At 36.4% G+C, this 19,910-nt stretch overlaps 1 protein-coding gene across 1 annotated transcript in view; it reads right to left on the reverse strand.

Annotated features, from left to right (window-relative positions):
• Positions 1 to 4,551: 4,551 nt before the first annotated feature.
• Positions 4,552 to 19,910, reverse strand: part of IFI44 (interferon-induced protein 44) — a 24,473-nt gene continuing 9,114 nt past the window's right edge. The window contains 4 exon segments of the mRNA XM_006831082.1: positions 4,552 to 4,610; positions 7,376 to 7,550; positions 10,420 to 10,520; positions 16,686 to 16,857. Coding sequence (XP_006831145.1) covers positions 4,552 to 4,610; positions 7,376 to 7,550; positions 10,420 to 10,520; positions 16,686 to 16,857 — 507 coding nt within the window.

The following is a 19,910-nucleotide window of genomic DNA, read 5'->3' on the forward strand; positions in this document are numbered from 1 at the left end:
GGAAACCACAAAGCAATAACATTAATATCACATGCAAATAAAATTTTGTTAAAAATAATTCAAAAAAGACTAAAACAGTACACTGACAGAGAATGAGGGACATCAGATGGATCTTGACTAAAAGCAGAGATTACCATAAAGATGTTTACATGTGCTTTATTGACATGCAAAGGCTTTTAACTCTGTGGACCATGAAAATCTATGGAATTATCTTGCAAAGAATTGGTATTCCAGAATTTAATTTTTCTGATGAGGAACCTAGAGGTTCCATTTTACTTCTACCACTCACACTTGTGGCTTATTCTACCTCAATTTGAATCTGTATGGTTTTGTGACATAAACCAAGAAGTAGTTGTTCTAACAGAACATGGGATCACTGAAGGTTTAAATAATGAAAGGTGTGTGCCAAGGTTGTATTCTTTCATCATACTTATTCAACCTGTATACTAATCAAGTAATTTGAGAAGCTGTATTATATGAAGATGTGGAATCAGGATTAGAGGAATACTCATTAATAACCTGTAATATGTAGACAATCTGTACTTACTAAAGAAGCCAAGTATGATTCTCTCATACTTTGGATATATTATCAGAAAGGAACAGTCCCTGAAGAAGGACATCATGCTTAGCAAAGTGAAGGTCCCATGCAAATGAAGGAGACTCCCAAGATGGATTGGCACAGTTGTAGTAGCAGTGGGTTCAAAGATAGCAACAACTGTAAGGATGGCACAGAACTGGGCAGTGTTTCATTCTGTTGTGTATAAGGTCATTGTGAGTCAGAACCAACTTGATGACACCTAACAACAATAATATTAATATATCAAAACAGTCATAGAATGCAATATGCATTTAAGTGATCTGTCTATGGTGCAGCAGGTGAAGCAATCGGATCATACATTTTGTTTCTATTGAGTAAGTGAGATTTATGTTTGCCACTTGTCTCAGCATAATTTTTAATAACCAACATTTTTCTTTAAAAAATGTTCCAATTTGGGCCCAAAATGAAATGGGTACTACATATAACTTAAATTTTATTGTCATGAACTACATAACCAACTCCTTTGGCCATCAGAGAAAAGAACCATATGCCATGCTTCTTGTTGTTAAGTGCCATTAAGTCAGTTCTGACTTATAATGACCCTGTAAAGGCTTTCCAAGGAGCATTGGTGAGTTTTGACTGACAATCTTGTGGCTCAAACTGGCCTTTTGGTCCAGCGTATTATCCTACAGCATCACACTTGGTGTACCTTACATCACTTATATCACTAAAAAGAATCCAGTAAATGTCCTAGACAAATGATCTTTGGACTAATGTAATCTAAGTAACCTAAGATGGTACTTGATATCTTTAGTAAGTACACACCTTACAACCTTTAGAGAGAGAGAGAGAGAGAGAGAGAGAGAGAGAGAGAGAGAGTATGAAATGTTTTCATTGAATAAGAAACAAGATATTAATTTTTATTTTAGTTATGAAGGAAATTACACAATTTGTTTCAATATGTATGTGGCAGGTGTACATACACATATATTATTGATCTTACTTCTTCACCCTATTCTACAACTATTGACTTGCCATGACTTCACTATGGGTGAAATGAGTATTTCATTCCTATTCATCATGGTTTGTTCATGTTATTTGTTTTGGGAAATGGCAGATTAGCAGAAATGATAGTGTGCTATTTCTAAACCTAGGTTTTTTTCCCCTTGTGTACTGGCAATCCTGTCATGTAATGAGAACCAACTTCAAAATAGGCTATTGTATCCTTAACCTGAACCTCGGAGAGCACACATATTGAATAGTTTGGGGGGTGCTGACTAACCCTAACAGCAGCAGCCTCAAGCATAGCTTATACTAGTGCAACCAACCTCCATATCAAATCACAGACATAGAGGATTATAAATGATTCTTGTTTTAAACCACAAAGTTTTAAAGTGATTTCATATACAGAAATAGCTAACCAAATATAATATACTAAAAAGAGTTTCTAGATGGTGCAAATTGTTAGGCACTTGATTACTAGCCAAAAGATTTGCAGTTCAAACCCCAAACAACAGCACCTCAGAAAAAAAAGTTATAGCTTTGAACATCTATAGAGTACAATTTTACTTAGCACATATCAGGTAACCATGAGTAAAAGCTGCATCAGTGGAAACCAAAAATAATATATCAAATTTCTTATGTCTTTAATTGAAAATGTCTAATTGAACAATTAATTTGAACTTGAGAATTTAAATTGAAGTCATTAAATTTGAGTCACATATGGGAAATTTAGAATATCTTTAGTATTAATGCATTTTTAAGGTCAAAATATTAGATCTCTAAGAGTAAAAAATGTTAAGTAATAGAATCACTAAACAATATAATAAAATCACTAAAATTTTGAGACAGTTTAAAATAGTTCAAGAAGTTTAATTCATTAAGCTTGTACATAGAGCTAAGTCTTTTTCAGAGGAATTTGTCTTGGTTAGCTAGTTGTGCTATCAACAAAATGGTTAGAGTTGGTAACTTTAAAGAACTGACGTTTATTTTCTCACAGCTTTAGAGGATTAAAGTCCAAATAAGAGCCTCTGTTGGGTTAATTGTTTCCTTTCAGGTAGCCTTGGCCATTACTTGATTCCTTGGCTTTTAAAGCATCCTCAGATAACATCTGCTTTCCAATTCAATCCATGAAATTTCTTCAAAAGGAATTAATAAATCTATGAAAGTCAAACGTGTATTTGTTTCTGAAGGGTGTTAAATAAATTACTACAGACTTGATGACATCAAACAACAGAAAATTCTTCTCTCAAATTTAAGAAGCTAAAATGTCAGAAATCCAGGCATCAGTAGGGTCATAGTATCTCCACAGGCTCTACAGAAAACCTCCTTCTTGCCTCTTACAGTTTCCAGAGACTCCTGACATGGCTAAATTTATGGCGGCACAACTCTAAACTTTGCCTCCAACTTTTATCTTGTGTCTTCTTTTTTTCTATGTTCTTCTTTTCTATTTCTTATATAAACACCAGTCATTAGATATAGTCTCACACTTATTCAGAATGATTACATCTAAAAATTCTTACCTTAATTATAATAGCAAAATTCCTGGTTTCAAGTAAGATCACATTCTGAAATTCTGGGCCAGACTCATCTTTTGAGGACCACTATTCAACCCCCTACAGTGTGCAAAATATAATTAAAAAATGGGTGCAACAGTACATTGACAGGGAATAGCCAGATTCAGACAAGGATATAGAAGGGGGATATCACTGACAACTTAAGATGGATCTTGGGTGAAAACAGAATACCAGAAACATGTTTACATGTGCTTTATTGACTATGCAAAGGCCTTCAGCTGTGTCAATAATGACAAGCTATGAGCAGCATTGTGAATAATTAGTATCCTGAACCACTTCACTGTGCTCATGAAGAACCTATATATAGACCAGGAGGCAGTCATTTGAACAAAATAAGGGGATACTGAAAGGTTCAAAATCATGAAAGTTGTGTGCTCTAGGGTTGTATTCTTCCACTGTATTTATTCTATCTGTATAGTGAGAAAACAACCCAAGAAACTAGATTATATGAAGAACATGACATCAGGATTGGAGAAAGACCCATTAATAACATGTGATCTGCAGATGATACAACCTTGCTTGCTGAAAATGAAGAGGACTTAAAATTAAAGACCTTGGTCTTCAATATGAATGGCACTACAATGTAAAGAAAACAAAAATCCTTACCACTGGCTAATAAATAACATCATGATAAATGAAAAGAAGTTGGAAGTTGTCAAAGACTTCATTTTGCCTAGATCCACCATCAACATTCATGGAAGCAGCAGACAAGAAATTAAGTGGCAAATTGAACTAAGCAAGTCTCCTGGACAAGACCTCTTTAAAGTGTTCAAAAGTAAAGATATCAGTTTGAGATCTAAGGTGCACCTGACGCAAACTATGGTATTGTCAACAGCCTCATATGCATGTGAAATTTGGACAATGAATAAACAAGACCTTAGAATAATTGGTGCATTTGAGTTATGGTGTTTGAGAAGAGTATTGAAAGTACCATGTACTGCCAGAAAAACAAACAAGTCTATGTTGGAAGAAGTACAGCCAGAATGCTTCTTAGAAGCCAGGGCAGTGAGACTCATCTCTCTCACTTCAGACATATTATCAAGAAGGACTAGTTCCTGGAAAAGGATATCATACTTGATAAAGCATGCCAGTGCAAAGAAGAAAGATCTCCCAATGAGATGGATTGGTACAGTGGCAGCAGCAATGGTCTCAAGCTTACCACTATTGTGAAGATGGCGCAGAACCGGGCATTTTTCATTCTGATGTGCATAAAGTCGCTATGAGTCTGTACTGACTTGATGGCACCTACCAACAGTAACATGCAAACTCTATAACTCAGTCAACCCAGTATCAGTTATGCCTCCAATTAACTCTCTTCTCAGGTACTAAATCAACCCAGCTTCAGCTAAATAAGAGAGAGTCAGAAGCTTTTGGTCCCTAGATTTAATTTTCTTTGAGTTCAGCTCAATCCTAGCACCTTATTGTTTGACTATTTGATCAATTACTATATTCCTGGTTTTTATTCATGTAATTCAGGCTGAGTTTGTCACTAGTAACTAAAATTGTAATAACTGGTAGCATAATCATGTTATTGTCCTTTCTTCGTTAGTCATACGGAGTCTTACTAATTATCACATCCTGGAAAAGGTATTGAGATACTCAACAAAAATAGATTTAGGTGTAAGACTATAGAATAATACATCATATGGGAACCCAAACAGACTAAAAAAGTAGTTTCAAAGCAAAATAAGAAGGCAAAATTAAGATAAAGTGGGTGAAACCCAGAGATGCTGCCTGTTGTTGTAAGTGCTGTCGAGTCGATTCCAACCCATAGCAACTCTGTATAGGGTTTCCAAGGAGCAGCTGGTGAGCTTGAACCACTGACCTTGCAGTTCAAATGACTTTGCAGTCTGACTCATTAGCCCACAGTGCCACACCAGGACTCCAGAGGTGCTGGTAAGTCATATTAAAATGCATTTCTTTCAAAATCTCTCTCTCCCACAGCACATAAACTCTCTCTCTCTTTCTTATACCTGTACACAAACACACATACACACCTTCAAAATAAGATTAAAATGAATCAGAGTTCAATAAATCAAAGCTACTCGAGTTTTATAAGAAGAAATTAATTTTTCCCACAGATAGATGATATAAATCCAAATGAAATTATTATTGTGTTTTACACTTATAGACTACATTCTGCTGTTCTTAGTTGTCACAGATACTGATACTACGGTTTTATGCATATGTGCATCTTTGTCCTAGACATAAGTAAAATATACACTTTCAGTTGCAGATACTTCTTTTTTTCTTCTGCGCTCTCATTTTTCAATTTCATTATTGGATAATGAAATAAAAGTTATTAATGTAAGATAAGCTCACAGTGTTTTCTTCTATTTGTTTTGTTTTTCCTCTCTTCTGATCTCTGAAAAACAATGTGCACATTTGATTAGTTTCATTTCCTGGTCACTGAGAAAAAAGAAACTAAATGTTCTTAGCGGACAGAAGTGAAGTAAAAAGAATATGTTAGGACATAGGCGATCCAAGACAATGCTAACCTTACAGCAATGTGAGCAATGAAGAAAAGATGATTTGAGTAACCAAGATAGTGGAATCAGGGCTGTAAAACTAGGAGTCTACGATTGTCTCAGTATTTGAGAATACAAGGCAACTGAAAAGGATAAGATATGTTAATTTGATTTCCCAAGAACAAAGTTGCCAACTATTTTAAGGGGTAACATGATCAAGAACCAGTGGTATTTAAGGCAGAAGTCCAAGCTGCACTGCCAGCATTGGCGAAAACTAGGTCCCAGGAATTTATGAAATACAAATTTCATTCAACAAACTGATGCAGTGATGAAGGTGCTGTCTTAGCTATACTAAGACAGCTATCTATTCAACCTATTGGAAGAGAACCATAACTGCGCCCATTCCAAAGAAAGGTGAGGCAATGGAATGTGGACATAATCAAACAATATCATTACTATCACATGCAAATAAAATTTTGTGAAAATAATTAAAAACTGATTGTAGCAGTACATTGACAGGGAGCTTCCAGAAACTCAAGCAGAATTCAGAAGAGGACATAGAACAAGGGATATCATTGCTGATTTCAGATGGATCTTGGCTAGAAGCAGAGAAAACCAGAAAGAGGTTTACTTGTGTTTTTAAGACTATACAAAGACACTCAACTGTATGAATAATAACAAATTATGGATAACATGGAAAGTAATGGGACTCCATAACATTAAATTGTGCTCATGAAGAATCTGTACAAAGACCTCTGAGAAACTGGATTATCTGAAGAAGAACATGGCATCAAGATTGGAGGAAGACTCATCAACAACCTGTGATATGCAGATTGCACACCCAATGTTCATATGTTAGGGATGATAGAGGTTCGCTTTAAAATCTCTTCTGGAAACAAGAGAAAACTGAAGAGAATTAAATCCTATAGGGAAATCTGCTGCACAAAAGCTCTCTGAAGTGTTCAAGAACAAAGATATCAGTTTGAGGAGTAAGGTACACCTGATTCAAGCCATGGTATTTTCAATACCCTCATATGCATGTTAAGGTTGGACAGTGAATAAGGCAGAGCATAGAGTGATGTATTTGAGTTATAATGCTGGTAAAAAGATTGAAAGTACCATGGACTGCTAGAAGTACAAATTTATCTGTGTTGGGAGAAATACTGCCAGAACACTCCTTGGAAGCCAGGATGGTGAAACTTTGTCTCTCATACTTCATACATAGTATCAGGAATGAACATTTCCTGGACAAGGACAATATACTTGCTAAAGTGAGAGTCAACAAAAAAGAAGACCCCCAATAAGATGGATTGACACAATGGCAACAACAATCGGCTCATGCATAACAACAATTGTGAGGATGGCATAGAACTGGAAAGTGTTTTGTTCTGTTGAGCATAGGGTCATTATGAATCAGAAGCAACCATCTTGATGGCACCTTACCACAAGGGAACCCTGGTGTGGTACTACAGGTTAATGCACTGGGTTGCAAAGTTGGTTTGAGTCACAAGTTTGGCAGTTCAAGCTCACCAACTGCTCCTCAGAAGCCCTATACAAGGACACTATGTGTCAGAACTGACTTGACGACACTTAACAACAATAACAGCAAGTATATACTCTAGAGAATAGAAAATGTGAGGGCACAAACCCCAATCTACCAATGAGTTGAAGTATAAGACAACACAAAGCAATGACTCACAGAAACAGGAAACTGCCAGGCACCCAAGAGATCCAGGCAGGAAGTAACCAAATGACTGTCACCTCCAAGGTTCTACACCATCAAATGTACCTACCTGTTTCCTCAGGAGGCAAATCTTCTAAGAAGGCATCTGCAGCTAACAGTATGTGCTTCAGAGCAGAGAGGATCAGAAAATCCTTTGCAATGTCCAGCTCCCACTCTTCAGTATAATTACTAACCACAAATATGTCAGAAAGAGGAAATCCAAGTTCTCTGTGAACTGCCTCTAGCTGCAATACAGAGATTAACATCAATAAATATTTAAACTATGAAAAATACTATTTTATGCAAATGTAATGATGAGAGCCATAAAAATTGTAATGTTATGGTAGTTTATATAAAAATGGAATTATATAGAAATGAAGTTATTTTAAGAAAATTGCACTAGAGTTCAGAGTTTTCCTCAGCTTTCTTTTAAAAGTTTTTCTTAGAATTAATGGCTTGCACTAGACAAGCTTAAGGTTTAAAAAACAAAACAACAAGAATAAAAAACCCAGTTATAGTTGAGTTGATTGTAACAAGTGATGAGCCCATATGTGTCAGACGAGAACTGTCTTCCATAGGGCTTTAAATAGTTGGTTTTTAGAAGTAGATTGTTTACCTTTTGAGGCACTTCTTGGTGGACTTTAACCTTTATGGACTTTAACTTTATCCAGCATGCTAGATAGCACTCAATCATGTTAAATGTTTACACCACCCAGGGACTCCATCCTTACTTAAACAAATTTATCTCTGAAGCCAGATTGCCTGGGTTCAAAACATTGGCTCTGTCACTTTTTAGCTGTATAAGTATTGACAATGACTTAAACTATGTGTGTTTTTCTCTACTTATCTGCAAAATGTAGTAGTAGAAGCCCTCATCTCACAGAGTTCTTATAACGATTAAATAAAATGATCTAGTGCTCAAGAAATATTAACTATAATTACATTCTCCTGTTTGTTGCATGGACTCTTGATGTGGCACTGTAGGATCAGCACTGGACTGTGAGCCACAAGGTCAGCAGTTCAAACCTACCAGCTGCTCCTTGGAAGCCCTATACAGGGCCACTATGAGTCAGAACCAACTCAACAGCACCTATCAACAACAGCAACATCTGCTGTATAGGACTCCTGGTGGGATGCTGTAGGATCAGCACTGGACTGGGAACCACAACATTAATAGTTCAAACCCATTCCTCAGAAGCCATATACACTCAGCGGCCCTTAACATCACTTAACAACAGCATCATACATAGCAATGTGTGGCACTGTAGGATAGCTTTAGACTGGTAACCATAAGGTTGGTGGTTCAAACCCACCAGCCACTCCTTGGAAACTCTATACAGGTCCACTATTCATTGGAACCAATTCCATGGCATTTATCAACAATATCTGTTGTATGAAGTCCTAGTGTGGTGCTGTAGGACAAGAACTGAACTGCTAACCACAGATTCATGGGTTCAAATCCCCTACCAGCCATTCCTTGGAAACACTATACAGGGTGGCTATGAGTTGGAACTGACTCAAAGACACTTAACAACAACATAACCTGTTATATGCCTCCTCTGGATTCCTTTTAAGGCCAATCTATGTGCACACTAGTGGCAGATTAATATTTATGAAGCTTAATTTTGACCACATCATATCTCTTTCAAAAAAAAAATCCTATGATTCCCATAATGCACCTAATTAAGCAAAGTCTTCTGCAAATGTTTCTTTGTTGTCATTTTGTCACCCCTTACAAGGGCCCAGTCCCTCATAAAGCAAAACGATTTTCTTAAGAAATTCTTCCTAAAAGCCATTTCTTAGTACTACCCAGCAATGAAATATTTGCTCATTCCCATTAACACAATATTTTCCTCCTCTAGATTTTTAAAACATTGTTGTTTTTGTTGTTAGGTGCCATCGAGTTGGTACTGACTCATAGCGACCTTATGTGCCCAGCAGAACAAAACACTGCCCTATCCTAGGCCAACCTCACTACTGTTGCCACGCTTGAGTCCATCAATGCTGCCACTTAGCCAATCCATCTTATTGGGGGTTTCCTCTTTTTCTCTGACCCTCCACTTTCCCAAACCTGATATCCTTCTCCAGTGACTACTCCCTCCTGAAAATATGTCCGAAGTTTGAGGGACGAAGTTTGGCCATCTTGGTCTCTAAGGAGCACTGTAGCTGCACTTCTTCCAAAATGGATCTGTTGGTTCTTTTGGTAGCCCATGGCACTTTCAATATTCTCCTCCAACACCACAACTCAAAGGCATCAATTCTTCTATGGTCTTCCTTATTCACTTTCCAGCTTTCACATGCATATGAGGTTATTGAAAATACTATTGCTTAGGTCAGGTGCATATTAGTCCTCAAGCTGACATCTTTGCTCTTCAACACTTTAAAATGGTCTTGTGCAGCAGATTTGCCTAATGCAATACATCGTTTCATTTCTTGACTGCTGTTTCCATCAGTGTTGATAGTTGCAGTGACTATATAAGGTAAATATTGTTCTGTGAGCTCTAAGATTGGTCTTTCAAGCCCACCAGCTGCTCCTCGGGAGAAAGATGAATCATTTTGCTACCACAAAGATTTATAACCTCAGAAACTCTATTCAGGGTTGCTATGAGTCAGAGCCAACTCCACAGCACTTGACAAAAATAACAAAAACTTTTAAAAGCACTCTATTTTGGGCTACTTCATAATATTTAACAACAACAACAACATAATATTTAGCATACTCAATCATATCATATACATTTGTCAAATTTTTCTTAGTCCATTCCTCCATCACCTCACTCTCACCTATATAATTGAAAGTGTTTGAGTGTAAGAATTACTTTATGTATCCATATATCTAACTAAAGAGTATCACACAATAGCTACCAATGTTGAAGGTAATTAATAATTCTGTATTGTATTGAACTAAGTTGACTTAAATTTTAATGAACTGAGTTATCTGGGTCAGTATAAGATGAATATATATTCATTTTTAATTTTTGAGAATAAGCTTTAATTACCCATGTAACTGGGTTAATTATTCTTAAAATCTGTATATAGGTGTCTATTTTAATATTAATACACAATATACAAAATGATTATGATGATATATCCAAATAAATATTGTTTCATTACCTTGAGCTTCACAGGCATACATCTGTATGGGTCTATAAGGTCAGCTTTAGTAATCTGATCCAGAGCATCCACTGGAGTGAGCAAAACCACATGTAACAAACCTATGTCAAACAGATAGATGGGTTTTAGACAGCATCAGTATTCCTCCACTAATTAATTACCAAATATGTAATTGAACAGCACCAAGCCAGATTTTGTCCTGGTGTGGTGCTGTAGGATAAACACTGTACTTCTAAACACAAGATTGGCAGTTCAAACCCAGCAGCGGCTCCTTGGAAACCTTATACAGGGTGGCTCTGAGTCAGAACTGTCTTGATGGCACTTAACAAATAACAGCACATATAAGGTTGCCACGAATCATAGGTAACTCAATGGCAACAACGAATGATAATTTAATAGGCTATCTATGAAGTAATTTCAAATATTTGGGAGTCTGAACCAATTCAACAGCATTAACAATGACTTCTACCCCCTAAACAAACAAACAAACAAACAAAAAAACAGAACTGATTCCTTAAATTCCTTTGACATGGAAAGGCTCTTCATCGCCTTACATTTAAAAAATGAACCTTCAAATGAAAGAGTATCTGGGAAGAGTTTGCAAACATTTTTGCCACACTATTGCTCTTTGAATAAACAAAGTTCTTATCAATGGAAAAAAGATTGAAGTTGTCAAGGACTTCATCCTTCTTGGATCAACAATCAAGACTCATGGAAACAGTAGTCAAGAAATCAAACGACATATTGCATTAGGTAAATCTGCTGCACAAGACCGTTTTAAAGTGTTGAAGAGCAAAGATGTCAGCTTGAGGACTAAGGTGTGCCTGACCCAAGGCATGTTGTTTTTCAATAACCTCATATGCATGCAAAAGCTGGATAGTGAATAAGGAAGACTGTAGAAGAATTGATGCTTTTGAATTATGGTGTTGGAGGAGAGTATGGAAAATGTCATGGGCCGCCAAAAGAACCAACAGACGTGTGTCGGAAGAAGTGCAGCCAGAGTGCTCCATGGAGGCCAGGAAGGCCAAATTTCGTCTCTTGTACTTTGGACATATTTTCAGGAGGGACCAGTTCCTGGAGAAGGCTATCAGGTTTGGTAGGGTGGAGAGTCAGAGAAAAGAGGAAGACCCCCAATGAGATGGATTGGCCAAGTGGCAGCATCAATGGGCTCAAGTGTGACAACAATTGTGATGTTGGCCCAGATCTGGGCAGTGTTTTGTTCTGCTGTGCATAGGTTGCTATGAGTTGGTACCGACTCGATGGCACCTAACAACAACAAAATTGCTCTTTGAGTAGTCATGGTGTAGTGCTGTAGGATAAGCATATGACTGCAAGGTCAGTGTGAACCATAAGATCAGCGGTACAAACTCACTACTTGCTCCTTGGAAACTATACTAGGTCGCTATGGATCAGACTGACTCAACTGCAATTAGCAGCAACAGTTGCTGTTTGAAGGAATCCTGGTAGTATAGTTGGTTGCATGTTGGTCTGCTAGCTGAAAAGTCAGCAGTTTGAGTCTACCAGGTCTCCACAAGAAATAAATGAAGCTTTCTGCTCCGGTAAAGATTTGTGATGGTGAAGAATGCCCATACTTGTAGATAGTACCCATTCGGCCTAGCCTCAATGGCTTGATTATCAGAACTAGACCAGAGGAAGATATAATAAAAAATTTTTAAAAATTAATTGATAAAGGAAACAAGTGTAAATTGTTACAATTTGATGAACTTGTCCTATACTTATGGATGTTGTAGGTCAAAATACCAACTGAGAGGGAAGGAGTCTTTATACCAAGTATCAATCCTATTCCCTCTGTATACAGGGTTGATAGGACGAGGCAACTTAAACATCGGCTACCTTAAATGGAGGGAGGGGGCTATAAATACATGAAGTGACTGGATTACAAGTTTTCAAGAGGGAATTTAGATTCCGAGTGTGCTGAGGAAGGTAGAAACCCCACTGAATAGTTTTCATCTTGTGTAGACATGTCTGTTGCAAAGAGATGGAGATAATATTCCTATGATTCAATAGTGAATTGTTATCATGACTAATTGTGAGTGTCATAACTGTAAAAGCAGAGGTTTTATAACAAAAAGGGGGAATACTTAATCTTACATTCCAGGAACAGAGGACCCTAAGACCATCAAGGGAGAAGACCATGAGGGAAACTGGAACCATACCCAGAGAAACAATGACAACATAGATGGAGCCAGAGATGAGGGCATGGGGAGATAGAGCAACTGAGGATTCTACACTTATGAAAAGAGAAAGGCTGTGTGCCGGTGGCCAGGAGGCAGGTTTGCAGAATATGCCCTTTGGTTATTTAAATTATTATATATATTCATGAGTGTTTTTGTGTCCACCTTCCCCAACTCCCCCACCTCCAAAAAAATCCAGAGGGAATAGAAGCAAATACTGGAGGAGATTGTAATCATTGCAATGAAATGATGAGTGTAAAACTGATGTACTCTCATGTAAATTATCATTCAATTCACAATAAAAACTTTTTTTAAAATGGCACATAAATCAGAGTCTTTAGTCACAAAGTAAATGGAAATTAAAATCACTGTGTGATCGCATTGCATATCCATTAGAAGAGCAAAAATAAAGTTAGACAAGTGTTGATGATACAAAGCAACTAATACATTGCTAATGGATATGCAAAATAGTACAGCTACTATGGGGAATTGTTACAAAAGTAAGTATACTCCTACAATACAAATCAACTGTCTTATTTCCAGGTTATTTACCCAAGATAAATGAAAGCATAAGTTCACACAGTAACTTTTAAACAAATGTTCATGTTGTTGTTATTAGGTGCCATAGAGTCACTACCAACTCATAATGACCCTATGTACAACAGAATGAAGCACTGCTCAGTCCTGGGCCAACCTCACAGTTGTTACCATAAATGAGCCCATTAATGCTGCTACTTTGCCAATCCATCACACTGGGGTGGGGGTGGGGGTCTTCCTCCTTTTCTCCACCTTACCAAACATGATATCCTTCTCCAGGGAGAGGTCCCTCCTGACAATATTTCCAAAGTATGAGAGACAAAATTTGGCCATCTTGGCCTCCAAGGAACACTCAGGCTGCACTTCTTCCAACACAGATCTGTTGGTTCTTTTGGCAGCCCATGGCACTTTCAATATTCTCCTCCACCACCATAACTCAAAAAGCATCAATTCTTCTACAGTCTTCCTTATTCACTGCCCAGCGTTCGCGTGCATATGAGGTTATTGAAAACACCATGGCTTGGGTCAGGCGCACCTTAGTCCTCAAGATGACATCTTTGCTCTTCAACACTTTAAAACGGTCTTGTGCAGCAGATTTGCCTATTGTAACACTTCATTTGATTTCTTGACTGCTGTTTCCATGAGTGTTGAAGAATGAAGTCCTTGACAACTTCAATCTTTTCTCCATTGATAAGAATGTTGTTTATTGTCAAGGGGTGAGGATTTTAGCTTTCTTTACATTGAGAGGGAATCCATACCAATGGTTGTGGTCTTTGGTCTTCATCAGTGAATATTTTAAGTCCTCTTCACTTTCAGCAGGCAATGTTGTATCATCTGCATATCGCAGATTGTTAATGAGTCTTCCTCCAATCCTGATGACATGTTTTCCTTCATATAACCCAGGTTTTCAGATTATTTGCTCATAATTCAGGGTGAAAGAATACAACCCTGTTGCACACTTTTCTTAATTTTAAACCATTCAATGTTCCCATATTCTCTTTGAACAACTGCATCTCGGTCTATGAACAGATTCCTCATGAGCACAATTAAGTGTTAGGGAATACTCATACTGTGTACTGTTGTCCATAGTATTTCATGATCCACACAACTAAAAGCCTTTGTGTAGTCAATAAAGCACAGGTAAACATCTTTCTGGTATTTTCTACTTTCAGCCAAGATCTATGGGACGTCAGCATTGATATCCCTCATTCCACAGCCTCTTCTGAATTTGGCTTGAACCTCTGGAAGTTCTTTGTCAATGTATGCCTGTAACCATTTCTGTATTAACTTTAGTAAAACTTTACTCGTGGGATATCAAAGAGATTGTCCGATGATTTCCACATTCGGTTGGGTCACCTCTTTTTGGAATGGGCACAAATACAGATTTCTTCCAATCAGTCGGCCAGATAGTTGTCTTCCAAATTTCTTGGCATAGATGAGTGAGTGCCTCCAGTGCTACCTCACTTTGTTGAAAGATTTCAATTTTTATTCCATCAATTCCTGGAGCCTTGTTCTTTTCCAATTTCTTCAATGCATCTTGGATTTCTTCCTTTAGTATCAGCGGCTCTTGATCATATGCTACCTCTTGAAATGGTTAAACATTAACCATTTCCTTTTGGTATAGTGACTCTGTGTATTCTTCCCATCTTCTTTTGATTTCTGCAACATTCAATAATTTGTCCAGAGAATCCTTCAATGATGAAAGTCAAGGCTTGAATTTTTTCTTCAGTTCCCCCAGCTTGTGAAATGATAGGCGTATTCTTCCTTTTTTGGGTCTTTGCACATTTTCTTATAATATTTGACTTTATCATCTGGAGCTGACCTTTGAAATTTTCTGTTCATCTCTTTTTCCTCCTTACTTCTTCCATTTTCTTCGGTATCTCTATGCTGGAGAGCAAGTTTCAGTGTCTCTTCTGACATCCATTGTGATCTTTTCCTTCCTTCTTGTCTTCTTAATGACTTTTTGCTTTCTTCCTTTATGATGTTCTTGATGTCATTCCACAACTCTTTTAGTCTTCGGTCTTTAGTGTTTAATGTATCAAATCTGTTCTTCATGTAATCTCTAAATTCAGGTGGGATATATTCAAGATCATATTTTGGCTCTCGTGGACTTGTTTGTTTTCATTTTCTTCAGCTTCAGTTCGAATTTGCATATGAGATAACAGTCCAAAACTAGTACCAATCCAAATGTCCATAAATAGATGAAATGGACAACAGTTTGTGGTAAATTAACATCATAGACCACTATTTAAACACAACAAAAACACAGAAGATCTCAAAAATATCTTGCTGAGAGAAAAAGGCCAGATGAAAAGAATACATATTACATAATGATATTTATATGAAACTCTAGAAAAAAATCAAACTAATTTAATGTAAGAAAAAGAAAAATGATGAGTGGTGTCCTGAGTGGACTAATTTTAAAAGGGCAGAAGGAAATTTTTGAGAATGATGGAAATATTCTAGATCTTGATTGTGTTGGTGAAAGTATTTACTCTTGATTGGGTGGTGGTTGTATGTACATACATTAGTAAAAACTCAATGAACTCTACATTAAAAAGGGTATATATTTTATTATATTTTAATTATCGTTCTGTTGTGCATAAGGTCACTATGGGTCGGTACTGACTCGATGGCACATAACAGCAACAGCAATAACAACAACCACAGCAACAAAGATTTACAGCCTTCAAAGCCTTACACAGGATCATTATGAGTCAGAATTGCCTCCACGGCACACCACAGCACCACCACCACCATTAATGCTTGATTTCACATCCTACACAAATAATAGCGCTTTGATGGAGACGATAGAAAAAGCCAATGGGCTCTAATAAAAATGATGAGGGAAAAGAGGTTATCAAGAAGGATAGCATGTGCCAAAGCATCATAAATAACCTGCTCCAATTTGCAGAACTAGCAAGTGCCTACTACTGCAAGATTTTAAATTTCAGTGAACAGGTAAGTCAATGACTCTCTGTTTAGAAACTCCAATCAAAATTGTGATTAACTGGTTCTTTCCCAAATAAAATTAATAATAAAACCAAGAAAAGCTAAAATGAAAAACTTTAACTTCTATTTACACTCTCTAAAGCTTTAAGGCTAACTCTCCCTACCAAATATCTCATCTTTCTGCTTCATTTTCTTTAGTGAAATGTAGTTTTTGTCTTACTATTCTTTTAAGGAAAATTCTGGGACATATTTGATCAACAAATGTGTGATATGATTGAGGGATATCAGGTAGCTATATCTGAGCGAACTTTACCAAACTTTTCACATCTATTGATTTGTTGAACCCATAGAATAAATCTCTGGAGTAGATACTATTATTAAACTAATTATGCATATTAGGAATTAAGGTACAGAGAGTTTAAGTTACTTGTGTAAGGTCATACAGTTAATGAGTTCTCAAATTGAATTAATGCTGGTGGGCCAGGAAAGACTCAATGGAAAATGTAAGTTCCTTGCCCCACTCAAAACCATTATACAACACAGATTAATTAAACTTTAGTAGCAAAGTGGAATGAAACTCACCACACTTTATTAACATCCTTCTAATTCTTTTGATATTTATCATGATCTCATGAGAGAGCTTTTCAACAGAGTTGATATCCAACACAAATGCCACACAATGAATTCTATCCTTCAGCAATGGGGAGTCAATGTAATTTAGATGGCTTGGTGTGATTGACTTTATGGAATTAAACTGAAAAGTAAACATAAAGTAACAAATTAACAAAAAATATTATGAGCACGAACTGAATAACCAGCCATTCTATAACTAAACATAATAATGAAGATACAGACAGATCTCTAATTTCAAGAGGTTTGCAATGGTAGTAAAGATAGCCATTAAAAAGCAGATACATTAGGTAGAACTTTAATATTATTAATCTCTAAATATTGCTCAAGTTCATAGCAAAAAAAAATTTGAAAATTGAGTAAAGGACATGAATATGTAATTTTCAGAAGATACAAATGGTCAATACATATACAAAATGTACTATAGCTCATTAATACCCACAGAAATGTAAATTATCATGGTGATATTGATTATCACCTATTATTTTAACAAATACACCAAGAATATTTTTTAGCCACTGTTGGAGAGAGAATGGGAAAAATGTTCACTCTTTCTTTCACTTCATGTGACAATCTAAATTAACTTAACCTCTTTGAAGATGTGGTTGCTTCTCCCTATTTGTTATGGGCTACCAGCAAAGGAAAATCACTGGACCAAAATGTCCCTTTGAACTTCAAGGCTGGTAGTTCAAACCCATTAGCCACCCCTCAGAAACTTTTACAGGGTTTCTATAAGTCAGAACTGACTCTGGTTTCAACTCATAACATTCTGGTTGTTCTTCCAACAGACCTGTTTGCTCTTCTGGAAGTCCATGGTACTTCAATATTCTTCTCCAACACCATAACTAAAATGCATTATTCTTGGTTTGCCTTTCTTATTCATTGCCCAACTTTTGCATGCATATGAAGCTATTGAAAATACCATGGCTTGGGTCAGCCACATCTTAGTTCTCAAACTGATTCTTTGCTCTTGAGTATTCATCCCTTGATTTCCTGACTGCTACTTCCATGAGTTTTGATGGTGGATCCAAGCAAAATAAAGTCTTTGACAATTTCAGTCTTTTCTCCATTTATCAAGATGTTATTTATTGGCCTAGTGGTGAGGATTTTTGTTTTTTAACATTGAGATATAACCAAACCAAAGGTTGTGGTTTTTAATTTTCATGAATATTTTAAGTCCTCTTCGCTTTCAGCAAGCAAAGTTGTATCATCTGAATATCACAGGTTATGATATATGTTAATGAGTCTTATCCAATCCTGATGTCATGTTTTTCATCATATAATTCACCATCTCAGATATTTGCTCAGTATACAGATTGAATACATATGGTGAAAGAATATAACTATGGCTCAAACCTTTCTGTATTTAAACCATATGCTGTCCCCTTGTTCTGTTCAAATTACTACCTCTTGGTCTATGTACAGGCTCTTCATGGGCACACTCATTCTGTGTGTCATGATCCATACAGTCAAAATCCTTTGCATAATTAATAAAACACAGATAAATATTTTTCTGTTATTTGCTGCTTTCAGTCATGATCCATCTAACATCAGCAATGACTCCCTTGTTCCTCATCCTCTTCTAAATCAGGCTTGAATATCTGGCAGTTCCTTATCAATGTAGTTTTGAATTATCCTTAACATAATTTCACTTGCATATGATATTGATGATATTGTCTAAAGACTTCTGCATTCTGTTGGATCACTCCTCTTTGGAATGGGCACAAAAATTTTGATCTCTTCCAATTTGTTGGCCAGGTACCTGTCTTCTAAATTTCTTGTTATAGATGAGTAGTGCCTCCTGTACTACATCAGTTTGTTGAAAGATTTCAAATTTATTCCATCAATTCATGGAGCCTTGTTCTTCGCCAATGTCTTTAGTGTACCTTGAAGTTCTTCTTTTAGTACCAATGCTCTTGATCATATGCTACGTCTTGAAATAGTTGATCACTGACCATTTCTTTTTGGTACAGTGACTATGTATTCCTTCCAATTTCTTTTGGAGCTTTCTACATCATTCAATATTTTGTCCATATAATCCTTTACTAGTGAAAGTCAATGCTTGAATTTTTTCCTGTTGATTACTACAATTTCCTTTAGGGCAAAAAAAAAAAAAAAATCTCTGAGTGCCACTATAACTTCAGAGCTGAACAAGTACAAAGTGTTTATTTACAAACATTGTATATTTTTAATTATAAATATCCTAAAGAATCTGTGACAGGTATTACTTAGATTCATATTCCCCATCCATGTTTGGAAATAAAACAAAATTCACCAAATAAAAAAAAGTTCACTTTCTAAAACTTCCTTGAAGCTAGAGTAGCCATGTGACTCATTATGGATAATTAAAAAATAATAAATGGGACTTCTTAGAATGTTAGAAAACCAGTTTTCCCTGGATTAAAAAAAAGAAGAAGAAGATTAATGTGACTTTTTTATCTCATCTTTCCTATTTCTTGGAACACTGACATTGCTCAGAGTAAATGTCTTCAGAGCAGAATGATAAAGACTCCATACTGAGGATCTCAGAAGAGAAAGTCAGGATGATCCCTAACCTTAAGTGATCTCAGGGAACGTCCATGCTAGCCCTAACAGCCCACCTCAGAACTTCCTGGTACATGGAAAAATCACCTATTTAGTTATACTGATGTTGTGGTATTTCTGTTTCACATAGGAAAAATTAATTAACATGTTATAAAGTATGGTATCAAATCTGTTCTTCAGATGATCTCTAAATTCAGGTGGGATATATTCAAGGTCATATTTTGGCTCTCATGAACTTGTTTTGTTGTCTTCAGCTTCAGTTTGAATTTTCATATGAGCAATTGATGGTCTGTTCCAGAATCTGCCCCTGGCCTTGCTTTGACTAATGATATTGACTTTTCCATCATCTCTTCCCATAGATGTTTAATTTGATTTCTGTGTATTCCATCTGGCTAGGTCCATGTGTATAATCATATCTTTCACTGTCTAAAGAAGATATTTTAAATGAACATATCATTGATTTTGGCAGAATTCTATCATGCAATCTCCAGCATCATTTCTATCATGAAGGCCACCTGAATTTAGAGATCATCTGAGAACAGATTTGATACATTAAACACTAAAGACCAAAGACCAGAAGAGTTGTGGGATGACATCAAGAACATCATAAAGGAAGAAAGCAAAAAGTCATTA

This window comes from Chrysochloris asiatica, unplaced genomic scaffold, assembly GCF_000296735.1.
Source record: "Chrysochloris asiatica unplaced genomic scaffold, ChrAsi1.0 scaffold00002, whole genome shotgun sequence".
Lineage (NCBI taxonomy): Eukaryota > Metazoa > Chordata > Mammalia > Afrosoricida > Chrysochloridae > Chrysochloris > Chrysochloris asiatica.